General features: G+C 46.3%; 1 protein-coding gene across 1 annotated transcript; it reads right to left on the reverse strand.

Annotated features, from left to right (window-relative positions):
* Window positions 1–20,417: 20,417 nt before the first annotated feature.
* LOC311226098 (solute carrier family 35 member E4-like) lies at window positions 20,418–21,551 on the reverse strand (the record flags this gene model as incomplete). Its single annotated transcript, XM_084311473.1, has 1 exon — window positions 20,418–21,551. One exon carries the CDS (start codon window positions 21,549–21,551, stop codon window positions 20,418–20,420), a length of 1,134 nt encoding a protein of 377 aa, XP_084167599.1.
* Window positions 21,552–22,529: the final 978 nt, after the last annotated feature.

The following is a 22,529-nucleotide window of genomic DNA, read 5'->3' on the forward strand; positions in this document are numbered from 1 at the left end:
TGCTAATCACTACTCAGATGTATGTATAGAGTTGTAGTATAATACAGTGATACTCACTTTGGTTGAATGGAATCATTGACACAGATACCATCCAAATAGTAATCTTGACTTTAATGTGGGTCTAACTTAAAAACACATGAACACACAGTGCACTCGCTCACACCATAGGTCACTTTAAACACAAAGGACACTTTAAGAAAATAACTTGTTGTGATTAATGCATAATATAGTTAGTAATAGCAATTATAGCATAGGGGCATAGCAGTAAAACTATATATTGTACATAGGACCCAGTGCCTTTAAGTAGTAGCTCAAAACCCCACTCTGTAGCTGATGGCGATGGAGTGGAAATAGTCTCCAGTTTGACAGGTACCTGCAACATAAAAAGAAAATAGCCATTAGAGAAGAGAACTGGGTATGGAAAATGACGTGAAAATAGACACAGACTATAAATAGCTAATGCATATCACTCCTAGTTACGCAGTCCTCATATCCCTCCTAGTTACACACAGTCCTCATATCCCACATACACACAGTTGCGAGAGTGAGAGCAGCACATCACCAGAGTTATCAAGTGTATACAGTATGAAACATTAGTATTAGCTATCACGTTAGCTACCGGTGTGCGGCTAGCTAACGTTAGCTCTTGGTGAGTTATAGTTATTTTGCACTTACCTATAAACGCCCCTCCACGAAATCCACTTGAGTACAGCTCTTTAACAAAGTCCAATATGCCCTCGTTCATTAGATCCAAAGCATCAATTGCTTTTCCTCGACTTAAACGCTAGTTTAGCAGCTAATGGCTAATGGCCAAACAGCTGATTTTGTAAACATGAGGCAGAGTAGGGGCGGGTCTTCGGTGCGCTGGATGGATATAATTCCAACTTGACTTTGCGCCTCCTGGCGGCACAAAACAGAAGCCGCACCCACCCTAATAAAACCATTTGACAAGGGCCGTTAACGGGCGGCAGAGGGCGTTGGAACGGCGGTAGGAGGGACCTCAATTTGCAATGCTGTAACTGTAGGTCATTTCTACCGGGCCTGCCCCGGACTACGGTTCTCTAGGGCGGGAGGAAGGAGGGGGTCTTGCACCACAGACAAGGGGTAGCAAGTCTATAAAAAAAAATTATAAAAACATAAGAATAACTAAATGAATAGATTACGTATAAAAATTTATAAGAAAAAATATTTTTGTAGATTAAATTTAGAGAATGAATAAAAATGTGTCCATAGAAAAATTGGCCGATTATTTTATGCATGCCAGGGATTAAAAGAAAGAAAAAATAAATAAATAAATAATTAAATGAAAATGTGCGATACTAACAATAATGAGGGAAATGAGGGGGACTGACTGGGAATGCATGTTCGGATATTACTGACATAATTAGAGTTACAGGATAATACAACATTTGTGTTATTAAAAAAGAAATATATAAAATATGTAGTAATAATAATGATATATGTAAGATGGTGTTACAAGCCGTTTAGTTGGAATTTAATAGTGATTGTCCATTCTTGAGCAGTGAAGACAACAAACATTGTTCTAGAGGGTGGAATGCAAAATAAAAAATAGGTGTTTTCTTTTTATTTCCTATAGGTTTTCTTTACATTTTTTACCTAGTTGTTGCCGGGAGGATTACACGTGTCTCTCGAGTGATGTTTGCTTATTGATAGTGTGTTGCATGTTATTTGGCATGATAAAGGGATATTGTTTTGTTTGTTTTTGAATTTTTTTTCTTTCCTTTTTCTTTTTCTTAGATTACCGACGCTGGGGGCGTTCTCGCCTCTCGGATAGGTTGTATTTGTGACACACCCGGATGGTTAGGAGAGTCTGGGGAATGACCTGGGAAGAGATGTGGGATAGGTCGTATCTCTTTCCCGTTCATTTGTGTGTTGCAATGGTGTGGAAGTTGGCAGTAGCAAGACTCTCTGTGTTGTATGAGCTGATGGGGGTGATTGGGATGTGCCCTCGTGAGTGACTTGGCTGAGATTGGCCAGGTGGGACGCGGTAAAAGCAGGACTGTGAAATGTGTGACTGTCTTGTGGATGTACGTTGACACAGGTTGACCCGTCTGTCTTTAAAATGTGTACAGATGGACCATGGGCGGTACAGTGTCAGATCTCCGCCTCTCCAGACTGGGGACCTCGGAGGGGGACAAGGTGACCGTGTTGAGTGTACACGGCCAAGGGTGGAGGTGAGAATGAATGAAAACTTTATTTAACAGATTGCAGAATGGGTACAATACAGTACGGCTCAATACATACAATTGTTAAGGGGATGCAGACCTGAGAAAGACGTTTGTCTTGTTTCCATCAGGGTCCCCCATTTTCAATTCATATAGATATTTATGACATACACAACATACATGATATTTATGGCATAGGGACATATAGGTATTTTGTACTGATACATTTGTGACATAAACGGTATTCCAATATACAGTACTGTTACCCCTAGATCCTGACATAGTATATACATATGATGGGGAGGGGACTGTACATTAGGAGGGGGTGGGCGGGTGGGAGAGAAATATACATACGGCGGGGAGGGAATATATACATGCGGTGGGGAGGAGACTGTCTATTAGGAGGTGGTGGGGGTTTTGGGCATTTACGGTGGCCAGTTTCGAATTGCAGCCTCCCGTAGGTGCTCTTTAAGAGCGGTTTTGAATGTGGGCAGGGATTCACATTCCTTTACAGCTTTGGGTAGGGCGTTCCACATTGTTTTTTTTCTCCACTTTTTCTCCAATTTTTTCTATATTTTTCTCCCATCCCAATTTCGTATCATCCAATTCAACCCTCCCCTGTCACGAACACTGTTTCTTGCCTCCCACAAGCCGGCTGCAATGTGGACTAAGTCATACATAGCACAAGTCCCCTCCGGTACTTGAGGTAACAGCAGTCGCATCTTTTCACCTGCGCAGCTCGATCTCTCAGTGTCGAGGAGTAACGCGTGGGAGGCTCACGCTGCCCCCGACACTTCCTGATTCTACTGCGCAGGCGCACCAACCGACTTGTAGGAGTCGCTTGTTCACAACGCCCGATCCCCACCCTTCAGTTTCCCTCCCCGTAATACGGCCAATGTGTATTACTGCGGACGACCAGCTAAACTGAAAACAATGTGGAGAGCTGGATTCGAACACGCGAATCCTAGCGTCTCCACACTGGTGGCGAGTGCCTTGCCCACTACACCACCTAGACGCCCCGGCGTTCCACATTGTTGTGGCATAATTGCGAAGCGTGTTTAGTCCCTTGTTTGAGCCGAATCTGGGTTTAAAGCCCAACCTCCAGGTTAAACCCTACTGATCAATTATGGGTAGTTTACATCATTGGTATATAATTTCATTATTTATTTTTTTCCATTTGACACCGGAAATGCCACTCCGAAAGAGTTAAAAAGGTCCACGCACGAATAACATGCACGCGCGAATCAAAAAAGCTTATCAAACGCCGACGTCACTACAGGTGTATATTAATGAGCCGAATCTAAAAGCTTATCAGACGCTAGCACGGCCGTGATGTCACTTCAGGAAACGTATGCCTTGCCCGTCCGGGTCATAGTACTACTTGATATATGGCGCTGGCTAACGTTAGCATTATGTCTACTGTCGTGAACCATTTGAGATCGGGGCATGTAGAGGAGTTTGGGGAACGAGTAAAATCATGTGCAGGTCCTCTTCTCAGACCTGTGTGGTGGTTCTCTCCTCTTTGTGTGCCCCCGTCCTCGCGGGTGTCCTGCCGGGGAGCTTGTGGACGCGACGGCGGCGGCGGCCGTAGGGTGTTTGAGCCTGTAGCGTTAGTTAGCTCATAGCTATCGTGTACCACTAGCCTTTGCGGGCTCGAGCACCCTGCGGCTGCCGCTGTTGTCGCGTCCGTGGGCTCCCCGGCGGGGTACCCGTGGGGACGGGGGTGTACAGAGAGGAGAGAACCATTTTGGGTCGGCCGTTCATGCCGGCCAGCGAGCCGGATGTCGGGATATGTTGTTAGCACAATAGCTACCAAGCTAAGCTATGTTAGCTTCTAATGGTGTATACACAAACACAATATGTACAACGACACAATGATTTACATTATTACAAATATGGTAACGTGGTTGTGGCTTTTTTCAAATAGTGGTTAGCTTTAGAGATGGATGGCTATGACCACGGAGCAATAATGTTGTTAGGTGAAACAGATACATTTTCATTCGGCTAGTACTAGTAGTAGCAAGGCTCTCTGCCTGCAGTGCCTGCCACTAGCTGTGTGTGACTCTCAGCGCCCCCTGGTGAGCCCCCTGGTGCCCTGCACCTCCTGTGACGACATCATTTCGATTACACGCGCACGTTATGAACCATTGATTAAAATATGCACGTGCGTGGTGATTGTGTTGGGCAGACAAAATGTTTGATAAAAACGCTAAAACTGCGTCAATTTCAATACTTTTTTTTCCCTTCTTCATGAAAGTCACCGTTGGCCTAGTCCACATTGTATATTGAACAAAAATACAACATAAAGGTTGGCCTTTAACATGATTTGTTGAGCTTCCTCTGGTGTAGTGGTTGTGGTATTCACTGACCTTTGGGAAGTATTTTGACATGTACATGGGCACCCCGGTCGTATAGTGTATCTTGTAGACCAGGCCCATTGCAAGTTGCTGTACTCTGTCGTCTACTCTAAGCCATCCTAGTTTGTCAAAGTGGGCAGGGGTGAGGTGGGTTCTGGGGTTCAGGTCAAGTAGTAGTCTGACCAGTTTGTTTTGTGATGTTTGTAATTTTGTTTTAAGCGCCTTTGAGGTGCTTTGGTACCATGCGGTGCACGCATAGTCATAGTACCCTTGAATGAGTGCTCCTGCCAGAGTCTTCAGGGTATTCTTGTTTACCAGAGAGGAGATCCGGTACAAGAATCTAGTTCGTTGTTTGACTTTTTTTATTACATTGGATGCCATTTTGTCACAGGAAAGATTTGCCTCTAGGATGGAACCCAGGTAGGTAATTTCGTCTTTCCTTGTGACAATATTGTCACCCACTGTAACTGAGAAGCCGTCGGTCTTGCTGAGTTTGTTATTTGAACCGAAGAGAATGGACTCTGTTTTGCCCATGTGGAATGATAGTTTGTTATCAGCGAGCCATATGCAGATTTTGCCTAGTTCCGAGCTGAGGGTTTTTTCAACCTGCAACTTGTTCTTGTCAGAGACCAGCAGGGCTGAGTCGTCCGCAAACAGGAACAAGTTGCAGTCACAGGCTGACGACATGTCATTTGCATAAATTAGGAAGAGTAGCGGTCCTAGAATGCTTCCTTGTGGAACACCACAGCTCACTGTGAGGGGGGGATAGAGTACCGTTTACCTCTACCATCTGTTCTCTCCCCTCCAGGTAGGATTGCATCCAGCTCACTGATAAGCTATCAAAACCAATTGCTTTTAGCTTGTCCATTAGAATGGAGTGATTGACAGTGTCGAAGGCCTTTTGTAGGTCCAGCATGACCATGCCGCAGTATTTGCCCGCGTCCACCTCTTGTTTGATGTGGTCGTTCAAATAGAGGAGGCATGTGTCAGTGGAGTGGGACGTTCTGAAGCCAGATTGGAATTCGTAGATTAGATTTTTTTCCGCCAGGTACTTTTCGACCTGTTCGTAGACTATTTTCTCCATGACTTTCGAGATGGAGGTAAGAATAGAAACAGGGCGGTAGTTGCCTGGGTCTAATTTGCTGCCCTTTTCGTGCAGAGGGGTCACTCTCGCAATTTTGAAGTCCTTGGGGACGTGCCCCTGTTTTATAGAGAGGTTTATTATGTGTGTGATGACTGGGGTGATGGCGGCTGCTGCGTCTCTGAGGAATTTGGAGGGGATGTTGTCATGGCCAGTGGCCTTGTTAGGTTGGAGGGCGCAAAATTTTTTGAGTACCTCATCGGTTGTTACCATTTCAAGTTTGAAGTCGTCTTTGTGGACCCCTAGGTTTTTGTAGTATGCTACTATGTGTTCTACCCCATAATGCCCTGAGTGGGATGGTAGTTTGTTTACCAGTGTTGTGGCTATGTTTGTGAAGAAGATGTTTAAGTAATTGGCTACATCCAGCTTGTCTGTGATGAGCGTGTTGTCGGTCTTTATGTTTATGTTTGAGAATCTGGTTTTCATTTTTTTACTGAAAAAAAAATTTCTTTTTGCGGTTCTGATCATGGCGTTTACGTAATTTCTTAGTCTGTTTCTTTGAATTTTTTGTTCAACCACGTGGGCTTGGAGTTCACTGTTTGAGCTTTTGGAAAGCTTTGTCTGACTTTTATGAAGTTCAGAGCATTTTTTGTCTCTGGTTTTCATAGCGGCCAGTATTTCAGTGTGCATCCATGGCTCAGCGCGATTTTTAACCCTGGTGGTTCTTATGGGTGCCATGTTGTTGAGTATTGCTGTGAATTTGGTTTTAAATCCAAGCCATGTTTCTTCAACCTGTGTACCACTGAGTTCATCTGGCCAGTCCAAGCTCCCCAGTTCTAGGTTAAAGGCCTCTCTAGAGTAAGTTTTGAGGTCTCTAGATGTGACTGAAGGGATGTGATTTGATTGTGTAAAGGGCATGTTGAAGCCAAGAAAATGATAGGATAAAACAGAACATAATGATTTGGAAAAACGCTTAAAAGAGGATGCTGTAAGTGAAAGCACTCTGTAGATAAGTGGAAATTTGTACTGTAATCACCTGTTGTGTATGTACTGTATAAACCTGCATTGTCCAATTGTAGAGTCAAAATACTGTTCATAAATCATTAATGTGTTTTCCTAATATACTGGAGGAAATTACATTAGACTGTCTAAGGCAAGTTATAAAAATAGAAGGTTTAAAGTCAATAATAATGTAAATAACCACTAATGATTGTACTCCCAAAAATGTCCCTTCTTTTATAAAGTTCTTTGTAGAAAATATAACAATTTTGTAGGCTCAAGACTGAGTATAGGCCTTCTACAAGCACATGTACACTTGAAGGAATACAATAAGGGAGAATGGAGCATTCCTGAGAGAAAGAAGGAAATTGCTTTTAGAGTGTCTTTTAATACTGATATCAATATTATTAAAAAAGGTTATTGTTTACTGTTATGATGCAAGTGCTTTGATGTTGTGGGATGGAGAAAGCTAAGGTTAAAGTGGGAGAGGCCCATAGTTAGTCTTACAGGGATTCTGTGTTTTAAAGGTTTTACAAGAGTAAAGGGTGGGGGTAGTTTTTTTCAATGGAATACGATTACTGGACTGTTTATTCGATAATTGTGAATTACCGAAGGGTGGACTTTGGTATAATAATAATAATAATAATTCATTTAATTTATATAGCGCTTCTCAGTAACCCGAAGTCGCTGACAGTAGTCGGGAGCAGGGGTACAAACAAAGAGGCGAAAGCAAAGAAACAAAACAAAACAACAAAGAAACAAAAACAAAGGAACATGAGACCATGGGGGGAACGGGGGAGACAGCCTGATGGCACAAAAAAAAAAAACTAGAGACATATCGATCAGGTTGGAGGGGAGGGGGGGGTTTAGGGGTGGGGGGGGTTGAAGGCAAGGGAGAACAGGTGGGTTTTGAGGCGAGCTTTGAAGGTGGAGAGTGTAGGGGAGTCTCTGATGGACTGGGGGAGGGAGTTCCAGAGTCGGGGTGCAGTGCGAGAGAAGGCCCGATCTCCGAAGTTTTTAAGCTTGGATGTCGGGACGGTGAGGGAGGCAGTGGAGGAGGACCGGAGGGAACGGGTTGGGCGGTAGGGGAGAAGGAGATCAGTCAGGTAGGGGGGGGCCAGGCTGTGGAGGGCTTTGAAGGTGAGGAGTAGTGTTTTAAAGTTAATGCGGTGTTTGATCGGGAGCCAGTGGAGGGAGTGGAGGACAGGAGTGATGTGTTCGCGGGACCGGGTGTTAGTGAGGAGGCGGGCGGCTGAATTTTGGACCATTTGCAGTTTATGGAGGGAGCGGGAGGTGATACCAGTGAGGAGGGAGTTGCAGTAGTCCAGGCGGGAGGAGATGAAGGCGTGAATGAGGGATTCAGCAGCGGGGGGGGAGAGGCAGTGACGGATTTTTGCGATGTTGCGGAGGTGAAAGTAGGATGTTTTGACGATGGAGCGGACGTGGGGGTCAAATGAGAGGGTGGGGTCAAATGAGAGGGTGGTATCCGTAATCGTACAATCTAATACTCCATGCAAAAATGTTACACATTGGTCAGATACAGACCTTGAGTAGAATTAGCTGGGAAAACCCTGAAGGACAGATCAGTTTGTCTAAAGTAAACAGGACACTCACTTTAGAAACTTAGAGCAGATACTAAGACAGATTGTGAAATCACTTTAAAGTAGGTTCTGTCAGGTTGACCTCGATAGAGTGTGATGGATAAGTTCGGTTGCCATGGAGACATGCTGGGAAGAGGGGTTTATGACCAGCCTCAAACGAGACTCTAAGAAACAGACACTGCTAAAAACCACATGTAGATTTTCCCTCCATTTTTGGGAGACAAAGAGAAAGGCTGAATATTGGATCAAACGCTGGCATACCCACTAAAAAACATTAATAAAATAGGAGAACCATATCATTGTTAAAGAAATAAGATTCTAGTTAATTTAGAACTAATATTTAAGACTATTTGTTATGGTTTGTAACCGACCTCAAACGCAACGGCACAGACAGGAAGTTCAGAGTTAGCCAAATGCTAGGGTGTATTTATTTACAGAGTCAAAAGATGGAATAGGTACAGTAATCAAACAAATGGGGAGACTGCCTCCGGCAGAGTCATCAGCCGCTCTGCAGAATCCTCCTGGCGACAGTGGTGGGAATTTGGCATATGATGTTGTAGCGGCTCTGCAGATACTCCCAGCTCTTCCTCGAGGTGGGAAACGGAGAAAGAGATAGGTATCAGTGTTTTCCCCAACACACAATTAGCAGAGTCAGTGCAAACAAAAGATGTCTTCAGTGCTTCTTCTATAACACACAATCCGGCTGAGTCCAGTGCAAACAAAATGATATCTTCAGTGCTTCTTCAATAACACACAATCAGAATTATCCAGAGCAAACAAAATGATCTCTTCAGTGCTTCTTCAATAACACACAATCAGAACTTATCCAGAGCAAACAAAAGGATATCTTCTGTGTTTCTTCAATAACACACAATCCAAATTATCCAGAGGGGTTTGATTCCACTCACCCAAGTGCAACGCGTAACGGGTAACAAGGCGCAGCTCCAAACAGTTCTCCACAGAAAGGTCCTGGAGAGAATATAGACCAGGAAACAGCAACAGGAAAAAAGCAGGCAAAGCAGTTGTATTCCAGAACGACCCGACAACGATAGCAAGAAGGTCTGTGTATATAAAGCCTTCAGGGGCGCTAATTACAAACTGTGACAGCTGCGTGATGAGATCGATACTTGCTCCAAAAGCGTGTGGCGGGCACCAATCAACACGGCACCTTAAAGGAACGGAGCGCGTGGCGGGAAATGCATCAATCAACATAGTACCTTAAAGGAACGGAGCGTGTGGCGGGGAACGGACCAAACCTCACAGTAACCCCCCCTCCACGGGAGCCACCCGGCGACCAGCCCGACTCGGCTCGCCCGGATGGGCACGATGGAAGTCGGTGATCAGGCCGGGATCCACGATGAGCTGGCGGGAGACCCAGCTCCGTTCCTCCGGGCCGTACCCCTCCCAGTCCACCAGGTACTGGAACCCCCGACCCCGCCGTCGAACGCCCATCAACCGGCGGACCTGCCACTGGGGGTGACCGTCCACCATCTCGGGAGGAGGTGGTTCCGGAGCAGGAGGCATCAGGGGACTGAGAGAGACAGGCTTAACCCGGGACACATGGAAAACGGGGTGAATGTGCATGGACGCAGGAAGCTTAAGACTCACCGCCGCCGGACTGAGTACCTTCAGAACCTCAAAAGGACCGACGAACCGGGGGTTAAGCTTCTTGGCCGAGGACCGAAGTGGAAGGTCCCTTGCGGAAAGCCACACCCTCTGCCCAGGGTGGTACGTCGGCGCAGGGACCCGGCGTCGGTCAGCCCCACGACTGGCGCGCTCCGATGACCGGAGCAGCGCAGTCCTGGTGATCTCCCAGACCCGACGGCACCGGTTGAGGTGGTCCTGTACGGAGGGAACTGCCACCTCCGACATCTGTGCAGGGAAAAGAGGGGGTTGGTAGCCCAGGGATACCTCAAAGGGTGAGAGGCCGGTGGCGGAACTGACCATGGAGTACTCGACCCAGGGAAGGAAACGGCTCCAAGAAGCGGGTCTCTCGGCAGCCACACACCGAAGAGCAGACTCCACACTCTGGTTCATCCTCTCCGTTTGTCCGTTAGTCTGGGGATGATAACCAGAGGAAAGACTGACCGTTGCCCCCAATCCCTTGCAAAAAGCCCGCCATACCTGGGAAGTGAACTGGGGCCCCCGGTCCGAGACGACGTCCTGGGGAAAACCATGGAGGCGAAACACGTGGCGTGTCAGGAGGTCCGCCGTTTCGGCCGCCGAGGGAAGCTTGGGAAGGGCCACGAGGTGAACCCCCTTGCTGAACCGATCCACCACGGTCAGTAGGCACGTGTTCCCCTGGGAAGAAGGAAGACCCGTGACGAAGTCCAACGCCACATGGGACCAAGGACGGCTCGGAATGGGAAGCGGCTGCAATAGCACGGAGGGTGCCTGGTGGGAGGCCTTGCTGCGGGCGCAGACTGCGCAGGCCAGTACGAACTCCTTGACGTCGTTCCTCATGGTGGGCCACCAGAATCGACGAGCCAGGAAGGAGAACGTGCAATGAACGCCCGGGTGGCAGGCGAACCGGCTGGTATGGCCCCACTGGAGGACCCGGGACCGGACCGAGTCGGGGACGAAGAGACGATGAACCGGTACATTGCCTGGAGCGCGATGGAAGCGCAGGGCATGCCTTACCACCCCCTCGATGCCCAAGGTGACTACTCCTACCACCCTGGCCTCTGGGAGGATGGGAGTCGGGTCCTCAGTGGTTGGAGCCCCCTTGGAGTGTAACCGGGACAGGGAGTCGGCCTTCGTGTTGCGGGAACCAGGGCGAAACGTCAGCGAGAAGTCGAACCGACTGAGGAAGCTGGCCCATCTTGCCTGCCGGTCATTGAGGCGCTTGGAAGCACGGATGTACGTCAGGTTCTTGTGGTCCGTCCAAATGGTAAATGGCTCCTCGGCCCCCTCTAGCCAATGACGCCACTCCTCCAAGGCAGCCACAACCGCCAGCAGCTCCCGATTGCCGATGTCATAGTTCCTCTCGGCAGGGAGGAAACGACGCGAGTAGAAGGCGCACGGATGTACCTTCTGGTCCATTGCCGACCGCTGGGATAAGATAGCTCCTAGTCCAGTATCCGAGGCGTCCACCTCTACGATGAACTGTCTCTTGGGGTCTGGATGGAGCAAGATCGGGGCGGAAGTGAACCTCTTCTTGAGGGAGCGGAACGCAGCACACGCCGCTGGGGACCAGTCGAACGGCAGGGCGGTAGAGGTCAGCCTGGTAAGCGGTTCTGCCACTTGACTGTAGTTCCGGATGAATCTTCGGTAGAAGTTGGCGAACCCGAGGAAGCTCTGTAACTCCTTCCGAGAGGTGGGTTCCGGCCACTTCTCCACGGCCCGGATCTTGCGAGGGTCAGCTCGGGTCAAGCCTCTCTCCACGATGAAGCCCAGGTAATCGACGGAGTCGGAGTGGAATCGGCACTTCTCTGCCTTGACGAAGAGCCGATTGTGGAGGAGGCGCTCCAGCACACGGCGGACATGCTGGATGTGTTCCTCGAGGGTCTTGGAGAAAATGAGGATGTCGTCTAGGTATACTACCACAAACTCCTCCAGCATGTCACGAAGGACGACGTTCATGAGCGCCTGGAATACCGCCGGAGCGGTGGTGAGGCCGAACGGCATTACCAGGTACTCGTAGTGGCCCCTGGGAGTCTTGAAGGCGGTCTTCCACTCATCGCCCTCTCGGATACGGACTAGATGGTATGCACTCCGGAGGTCCAGCTTGGTAAAGACGGTAGCCTGGGTGAGAGGCTCGAAGGTGGAGTTCATGAGTGGAAGAGGGTACTTGTTCTTAATGGTGATTTTGTTGAGCTGGCGATAGTCGATGCAGGGTCGAAGGTCTCCGTCCTTCTTCCCAACAAAGAAGAAACCGGCCGCCACAGGAGAGGAGGAAGGCCGAATGAGTCCTGCTTCCAAGGACTCAGAGATATATTGATCCATCGCTGCCTTCTCAGGGACGGTCAGACTGTAGAGGCGGCTGCCGGGAAGGGGGGCCCCTGAGCGGAGGTCGATGGCACAGTTGTAAGGCCGGTGAGGCGGAAGGGCCTGAGCCCTGGACTTACTGAAAACCTCCTCGAGGTCGTGGTACTCGGGGGGTATGGTCGAGAGGTCCGGAGGCGGCTCACAAACGGATCTCCGGGGCGAGGGACAGGACGCCGCCTGAAGACACTGGGCATGACAGGAGGAGCTCCACCCCCTGATGGTACCGGAGGACCAGGCGATGTGGGGCTCGTGCAGCGCGAGCCAGGGCCGGCCCAGGACTACTGGGACAGGAGGGGATCTGGTGATAAAAAACTGGAGTCTCTCAACGTGGTTACCAGCAATGGTGAGCAGGACAGGACAGGTGCGTTGAGTGATGTCAGCCAGGCGGTGTTGGTCCAATGCGAACACCTCCAATGGCCTCACGAGGTCCTCTAGTGGAATGTTGGCCCGGGTAGCAAACTCGAAGTCTAGGAAACTCTCGTCAGCACCCGAGTCAATGAGTGCCTCCACCGTGGCCCGTTGGTCCGCCCAGGCCAGGGTGACGCTCATCAGACGGCTAGGTGGTGCACGGCTCTGGGAACAAGAAAAACGGCTCACCAGGATCTCCTGGGGTCCCGGCGAGCCTGGTATTTTGGCCGGGTGGGGCAGTTGGCGATACGGTGTCCATCCCGACCGCAGTAGAGGCAAAGGCCAGACCTGAACCTCGCCTCCCGTTCAGCTTGGCTAAGATGTGAACGTCCCAGCTGCATGGGTTCCTCCCCGGGCACCGAACGGGAGGGGAAAGAACCACCAGTCGTGTTGGGAGCAGGGCGGACCGCAGTACAATTGAAATCATGAATTCTTTAAAAACGTCTTAATGTTCACACAATTGCTGTGTAATATAATTTTGTATTGCTATTTTAAGTTAATACTGTGTGAGGAATCAACTGGAGTTCAAATATTGATGTTTTGAATATTCTGGTATGGCAAGAATCAAAGATGGCTGCAATTTCTGTATTTATTTCGAATTACGCTTCATAACTTTTATTCTATTGAACCTAGAATGGTGATGTTGGTGCCTGTACCTAGGTTTTCATGAATGAGTAATTGAATACAAATAAAATAAACATGATTGGAGCATATATTATATCATATTTCACACAAATGAGACAATACATATGTGGAGAACTAGAGTTAGATATGAGAACTGTAAACAACAGTTGATTGTGAAGAACAAACGATGATTGTGAAGAACGTCCTCATCACAAGAAAGGATCAGCATCTCAGCACCAATGTCAACGCCATGCCAAAGACCTGATGGAGGTGTTGCTGAGCAATGGGAATCCCTTTGAGGAGGGCAGTAAAGACCTCGTTACATTAGACCAGTGTTTCTCAACTGGTGGGTCGCGACCCAAAAGTGGGTCGCGGGGCCATTTTAAGTGGGTGTGTAAGCGGATGTGTAAAAAAAAATTAAAAATTCACTTTTTTTTTTACTACCTATCTTTGTGAAAGTGGCTTCTCAGCTCTGGTCCAGCTGAAGACAAAGCAGAGGAACAGATTGGACATTGAGCATGACCTCAGAGTTGCTTTGTCTACCATCACCCCAGACTTTGAGACTCTTGTCAGGAGCAAACAACATCCCCAGTTATCCCATTAGTTCCCTGGGATGTTAAGCTAAGAAGTCTGCTAAGAAGCATATATTATTTATTATTATTATTTAATTTCATTGGGTTTTTAGCCCTAGTTGCACTTTTGTTGCAACCCCAGTTATCCCATTAGTTCCCCCAAACTTAGGTCTGTTATGTTAAGCTAAGAAATCTGCTAAGAAGCATATTATTTATTATTATTTTATTTCATTGGGTTGTTAGCCCTAGTTGCACTTTTGTTGAAAGTTTTTGTGTTTATTTCATGTTTTTAACAGTGCATAAAAGATTGTATATTACTGCAAAAAAAAGATTTTGAAATAATAATAATAATAAATCATAGTGGTTCAAAAATTTGGGTCGCGACTTAATGACTAAGGAAAATGTTGGGTCCCGAGGCTAGACCAGTTGAGAACCACTGCATTAGACAATAAGGTGTGTGAGTCTGCGGCTGCTGCCCTATCTGTCCATCAACTCGAGTCTACGGGACAAGAGCAGTACAACAATTTCAGGAAGAGTGCTTGAATCAAATGACAGAATTCTGACAGCACCGATCAAGCGAAATAACTTACTGTTGTACCATGAGAAGCCTGATTTTTGGGGCGGGGGGGCCCCCTTTTTATGCTCTTTGGGGGGTTTTGGTGATCAAATATTGAATATTGAACTATAATAATCAGTGCAGGAGCTCACTTATCCTTGAAAGACACTTTTATCACTGACTTAAAAGGCCCATACATCTCCATAAATGTTCAGGGGGGAGGGACGTCCCAAACCATGCAATAGAACCGGCAGATCACTTCTTCGTTCTCCGCAAGGACCGAACGGCAGAAGAATCACTAAAGACGATAGGAGGCGGCATAGCTTTCATGGTAAACAAGGAGTGGTGCGATATAGGCAACGCAAAGGAATTGTCTAACCACTGCTCCCCAGACCTGGAGTATATCACCATCAAATGCCGACCCTTCTTTCTCCCGAGGGAGTTAATGTCCATCATCATGATCGGAGTGTACATCCTACCACAAGCAAACACTGGGGCCGCACTTTCAAAACTACACGACGAGGTAAACAAACTACAGATAGCTAACGTTGACGCTGCCATTTTGGTTCTGGGCGATTTCAACACTGAGCGTCTTAAAAAGGTGTTGCCGAATTTCTATCAGCATGTGACCTGTCCCATCAGAGGCGAGAACATATTAGACCATGTATACTCGCAATTTAAGAACAGGTACAAGTCACAGGCTCTTAGTCCATTCGGTAAGTCCGATCACATCACACCCCCTGCAATTTGCATACCGCCCTAACAGGTCCACGGAGGACGCCATAGCCCATGTGCTGCACACAGCAGCATCACACCTGGACAAGAGGCAGGGAAACTATGTGAGAATGCTGTTCATCGACTACAGCTCAGCATTCAATACCATAGTCCCCTCCAAACTCATAGCCAAGCTCAGGGACCTGGGCTTGAACTATGACCTCTGCCAGTGGGTCTTGGACTTCCTGACGGGCAGACCCCAGGTGGTAAGAGCAGGCAACTGCACCATTTCATCCATCACCCTTAACATAGGGGCCCCCTAGGGCTGTGTTCTGAGCCCCCTCCTCTACTCCCTGTACACACATGACTGCGTGGCACAGCGGAACAACAACACAATCATCAAATTTGCTGATGACACAGTAGTGGTGGGCCTGATCTCTGCCAACGACGAGAGGGCCTACTTCAGCCCCCTCAGCATTGACGGGGCACCGGTTGAGAAAGTTTTAAGTACCTCGGAGCCCACATATCCGAGGACTTGACATGGACCACACACATTGACAGTGTTGTGAAGAAGGCACGACAACGCCTCTACTTCCTCAGGCGCCTAAGGAAGTTCCAAGACAGTCAGAAGATCCTTAAGAACTTCTACTCATGTACAATAGAGAGCATCCTGACTGGCAACATCACCTTCTGGTTTGGGAATAGCACTGCACAAGACCGTAGCAGACTACAAAGAGTGACACGTTCAGCCAAACGCACAATTGGAGAGGGGCTTCCCACCCTCCAGAACATTTACAACAAGCGGTGCAGGGGTAAGGCTAAGAGAATCATCAAGGACTCCAGCCACCCGAACAACTGCCTCTTTGAACTGCTGCGGTCAGGCAAGCGATACCGGAGTCTCAAGGCGAGCACAGAAAGACTAAGAAGAAGCTTCTATCCCCAGGCCATCAGGCTGCTCAACGAACAATAAACACTATGCAACAACCATCAAATGCACACAGCACACACACCCACACACTTTAAACAAACAACACACTGCAGCACCCACTCTCCACACTTTAGATCACCTAAACACACTTTATATTTATTGGTAAAGGATTTGCACTACAACTCGTACACCTTACTGTAAATTGTACCTAAATTGTACCTCATCACATTTCTGCTTTGCACTATATAGAATTGTATATTAGTACATTGCATAGTATATTGTATATTGTATGGTAACTCAGTTACTTCTATTCTGCATCGAACATTGTACATATGTCTATACTGAACACTGTGACCTCTATTTTTACTTCTATTTTACATGCTATACTATTTTATTTCATACTTATCTTGTCTAGCACAGTCTCTGGAGCGTAACAGTAAGAAGCATTTTGTATAAAAATATTCTGTACTTCTGTATGACAACTATTAAAGAAACTTGAAACTTGGAATAAGTGCTTACCCTACAGACCCCAAGAAGTGCTGTATATTCTGTATTGTTTAATATAAATGCATTTTTTATTCCAATCCCGATTTGTATTTTAGATTCCCAAATCCCATCGGACTTGACTTCTTCGTGTCCCTCAATGAGTGTAATACCAGCCTTCAACTGTATGCGCCACAGCGGTTTCTATCATCATCATCATCATCACCACCCACGCTATGCATAAAATATATAGGTCCACGGAGAGGCACGCTGAGGAGGCCGTGCAAACTGCAATGGAATATGGGGCATCTCTCTCTCTTTACCTAATATTTTGATTCTATCCTGACATTTTTCAGTTGGAAGGGCAGTCTATATGCATAACGGTTTTTTATTTATTTATTTATTATTTTCAAAAAGGGCTCTTTTTTTACGAGGCTCAAAAAGGCAGGTGTTCAAGCACCCCTTGGGCTCTATGTGTGCATGTGCCTGGACACCACATATACTGTAGACACCACATATACTGTAGACACCACATAAACTGTAGACACCACATATACTATATAGACACCATATATACTGTAGACACCACATATACTGTAGACACCACATATACTGTAGACACCACATATACTGTAGACACCACATATACTGTAGACACCACATATACTGTAGACACCACATATACTGTATAGACACCACATATACTGTAGACACCACATATACTGTAGACACCACATATACTGTAGACACCACATATACTGTATAGACACCACATATACTGTAGACACTACATATACTATAGACACCACATATACTGTATATAGACACTACATATACTGTATAGACACACATATACTGTATAGACACCACATATACTGTATATACACCACATATACTGTATAGACACCACATATACTGTATAGACACCATATATACTGTAGACACCACATATACTGTAGACACCACATATACTGTGGACACCACATATACTGTAGACACCACATATACTGTAGACACCACATATACTGTATACACCACATATACTGTATAGACACCACATATACTGTAGACACCACATATACTGTATAGACACCACATATACTGTAGACACCACATACTGTAGACACCACATATACTGTAGACACCACATATACTGTATAGACACCACATATACTCTAGACACCACATATACTGTAGACACCATATATACTGTAGACACCACATATACTGTAGACACCACATATACTGTAGACACCACATATACTGTAGACACCACATATACTGTAGACACCACATATACTGTAGACACCACATATACTGTAGACACCACATATACTGTAGACACCACATATACTGTAGACACCACATATACTGTAGACACCATATATACTGTAGACACCACATATACTGTAGACACCACATATACTGTATAGACACCACATATACTGTATATACACCACATATACTGTATAGACACCACATATACTGTATAGACACCATATATACTGTAGACACCACATATACTGTAGACACCACATATACTGTGGACACCACATAAACTGTAGACACCACATATACTGTAGACACCACATATACTGTATACACCACATATACTGTATAGACACCACATATACTGTAGACACCACATATACTGTATAGACACCACATATACTGTAGACACCACATACTGTAGACACCACATATACTGTAGACACCACATATACTGTATAGACACCACATATACTCTAGACACCACATATACTGTAGACACCATATATACTGTAGACACCACATATACTGTAGACACCACATATACTGTAGACACCACATATACTGTAGACACCACATATACTGTAGACACCACATATACTGTAGACACCACATATACTGTAGACACCACATATACTGTAGACACCACATATACTGTAGACACCATATATACTGTAGACACCACATATACTGTAGACACCACATATACTGTAGACACCATATATACTGTAGACACCACATATACTGTAGACACCACATATACTGTATAGACACCACATATACTGTAGACACCATATATACTGTAGACACCACATATACTGTAGACACCATGTATACTGTCAACGTCGTCTCATCAGAAAACATAAATAAAGTACTAATCGACCACAGGGAAAAAGGTACATAATGTATGTTATGTTATAGCCATAAGTAATATATTTACTTATTGTATAAGTAATATATTTACATTTTGCATCAGCGGGGAAAAAACAAACAAAAAACAGTGTGATCGGAACCCACCCGCCCACCATGATATAAACACAGCAATACTATGAGGATGATGACAGTTCATTTTAACGTTTAACGGTTATGGTTAAGATAGAAAGTTATGGTTAAGGTTGGGGTTAAAGTTATGGTAAGTTTAAGGTTAGGATAGGGTTAGGGCTATAAAGGTATGGTTAGCAAGGCTATCAGAAAAGTGTGTCTTGAGGTAAAGGCACTTTCTTCCCATGCGAGTGTCCTGGGTTTGTTCCTCAGCCGAGGAACTCAAATGTTTTCTGAAAACGTTAAAAGTTCAAATGTAACATATGTACTTATTTGTACATACTTAAATACGTCAATATTTTACTTATTTGTAATATCTACATGTTCTACATTTTCGTACTTTACTTACATAATTGAAGCGAGATCGAGCTGCTACTGTAGACACTCTTAAAGGTTGGTGATACTAATAATAATAATAAAATAATGGATTGGATTTATATAGCGATCTTCACTGACCCAGAGCGCTTCACAGAGTCCATTATTCATTCATACACATGGTAAGCTACAATTGCAGCCAGAGCTGCCCTGAGGCAGACTCACGGAAGCGTGGCGAATAATAATCGCCTACGGCCCCTCCGACTACCACCAACATTCATTCACATGCATACACATTCATACGAGGCAAGTAGGTTAAGTGTCTTGCCCAAGGACACAACGGCAATGGGATGGACATGGGCTTGAGCGGGATTCGAACCACCAACCCTTCAATCAGTGGACGCCCCGCTCTACCCCTGAGCCACGCCGCCCCACAAGACACTCTTAGGCTGCTGATACTGTAGACACTCTTAGGCTGCTGGTACTGTAGACACTCTTAAAGGCTGCTGATACTGTAGACACTCTTAAAGGGTGCTGATACTGTAGACCAGGGGTGACCAACCTTTTTCGAACCAAGATCTACTTTTTAATTTACCACCTAGCCGAGAGCTACCAGCCAAAATTGTACCTACTCTCGGCTAGTATTAGTATTAATAGCATTAGTAATACCCATTCAATATGCACATGACAGAACATATTATATGGCATATCATATTTTCTGTCATGTGCATATTGAATGGATATATAATATAATGATATTTTATATATCATTGTAACGGTGTAGTAGAATGACGAGACTAACTTCTCACGTTGGGCATGCAGGCAGCATGACCCATTTATTTCACACTCTGCATACACAGACAACACACACACTCAATTCAATGGGCATGAGAAAACATGAGTTTACATTGCTAAAGCAAAGGTGGAACAATACAATCAAAACAAAAATGATGTATGTACAATTAAAAGGGAATAGGAATGATGTGTAAACAGAGCTGTGTAGTGCCGAGAGATGGGAGTCGGAGACGGTGGCTCGAGGCAGAGCGAATAGTATTTATTGAGTACACCTACACGATACAGTACGTTACTGAAAAGCTAGAATGCCTGCCACAAACCGGCCACGGTGAGTGCGGAAAGCCAGGGGCGGGGAGGGAGGGGCGGCGCACGCGCCCGCGTCCTCCCCGACACCCGGGGGCACAGACCCGAAAAAGGTTGACATTGCCACCCAAGACAGCACAGTTCAGACCCTGACTCAACCGTCCCACAGTTCCGACCCTGACTCAACCGTCCCACAGTTCAGTGGATCTTGTCTTGTGGTTTCCCCTCCGGTCTCTCGTGCTGATGATCCGGTGGCGGCGGCTCCGTCGGGGTGGGTTCCGCGGTGCCCGTCCTGACCCCCGGCGTCTCCCCCGGCACCTTGGTCCTGGCCCGGCGTGTCTCCATGTACTCCGCCAGGTACTCCGAGCTCTGGTAGATAAGCATGCCGGACAGGGTGAGAACCACGCCGAGACAGCTGAGCGTGGACAGCTCGCTGCCGAACAGCAGCTGAGAGAGCAGCAGGTTGCCGACCACGCTGAGGTTCCCCAGGATGTGCAGCGTGACGGCGGAGGTCAGGGTGATGACGCAACAGCTGGCCAGGTTGTGCATGACGGAGCCCAGGCAGCTCAGCAGGATCAAGAGCCAGAGCTGGTAGTCATAGTGGAGCGGGGACTCCAGCAGCGCCCAGTTCTCCAGGGCCAGGGTGGCCACGGCCAGGATGACGAAGCTGGGGATGGACATCAGGTAGAGCAGGAAGACGGAGTTGATTTTCTCCTCCTGGAGCAGGATGCTCTGTTGGATAGTTTTGACACCTCTCAGCATGGTGGCAGCGAACACAAAGAAACAACCCGTCTGGTCAAACTGGACCTCGCCCATGATGCTGAAGGAGGCCCCCAGGCAGATGGGCATTATGGCTGTGTACTTCAGGATGTGGTGCTGCTTGCCCAGGATCAGAGTGGAGATGGCCAGGGTGAACAGAGGCGTGGTGGAGTATATCATTTGGGCAAACGACAGCTGGACATAGTTCAGACCCACATTGCCAAAAGCGATGCTGGCACAGAAGGTCAAGCTCAGTAGGAACACCTTACATTTGGCGGAGTTGGTCAGGACCGGTTCCCTGGCTCCTTTGTCGTGAATCACCCTCAGTTTCATCAGCCCATAGTCCACCACGATAGCCGTCAGCATGTGCAGGGCCGACAGCAACAGAGGGTACCTGAAGTTGTATACGGCGAAGATCCATTTGTTGAGACTGGAGATAGTGGTGCCCGTCACCAGCCACACGATGGCGGCGGACAGCAGATGGAACATCTCTGCCGGTGGTCTTCTCCTGGGGCCTTGCACGGGCCCTTTGCAGGTCGCCTCGCATTTAGAGAAGCCATCGGAGCTAATCATGTTCTCATCTTCATCCCCGGTCCTTGGTCTCCGTATATCTGGCGTGACAGCAGCATCCTCCTCCGTCATCAGAGCTCAGCGAGGCGAATGGCTCTTTCTACAGCAAAACGGTAGGCAAGGCACCCGGGTCTAGAAATGCAGGCTTCAATCTATGTTGTTTAGTCTATCTGTTCAGTACTGCTCAGCACTGTTTCAAGATGCACACTATCACGAACGTTCCAGAATGATCGGGCAGCACTAAGGTTCTAGAATGTTCTGCCATGACATCATCACGAACGTTCCAGGATGTTCGGGCGAACCTAATGTTCTAGAATGTTCCTAACAATAGTTCGGTGGGTGAATTCTGTACCATTACAATCACTACAGCTGTCACATTGCAACTGACAACAGTGTTGTCATGATACTGGAATTTTGAACTTCGATAAGATACCTTGAAAAGTATCGATATTCAATACCATTTTCGATACCACAGGGGAAAATGGTAAATCTTAAAATGTAAAAAAATAAAAAATAAAGATAATATATATATATATATATATATATATATATATATATATATATATATTTAACAAAATGTTGCTTTTGTTGCTGGTCAATTCTCCTCAGCTTCTCTCTGGTACTATAAGAGAAAATAAATATAACACTTTTAAAGCCCTTTGTGTATCTTTAGATCAGACATTTAAAATTAACTAAATGATCTAATCTTAGAAATTAAGTAAAGTTAATAGTACTGCATGTTAAGCATAACAGATTGATTGATTGATTGAACATTTTATTAACAGATTGCAGAATGGGTACAATACAGTACGGCTCAATACACACAATTGTTAAGGGGAGGCAGACCAGAGAAAGACTTTCGTCTTATTTACATCAGGGTCCCCCATTTTCAATTCATCATAACATTTGACATACAGATAAACAGTACTGTTACATCCAGCCATTTATGACATACAAGATATACAGTACTGTTTAAGAGAC

This window comes from Notolepis coatsorum (assembly GCF_963971535.1).
Source record: "Notolepis coatsorum genome assembly, chromosome: 3".
Taxonomy (NCBI): Eukaryota; Metazoa; Chordata; class Actinopteri; order Aulopiformes; family Paralepididae; genus Notolepis; species Notolepis coatsorum.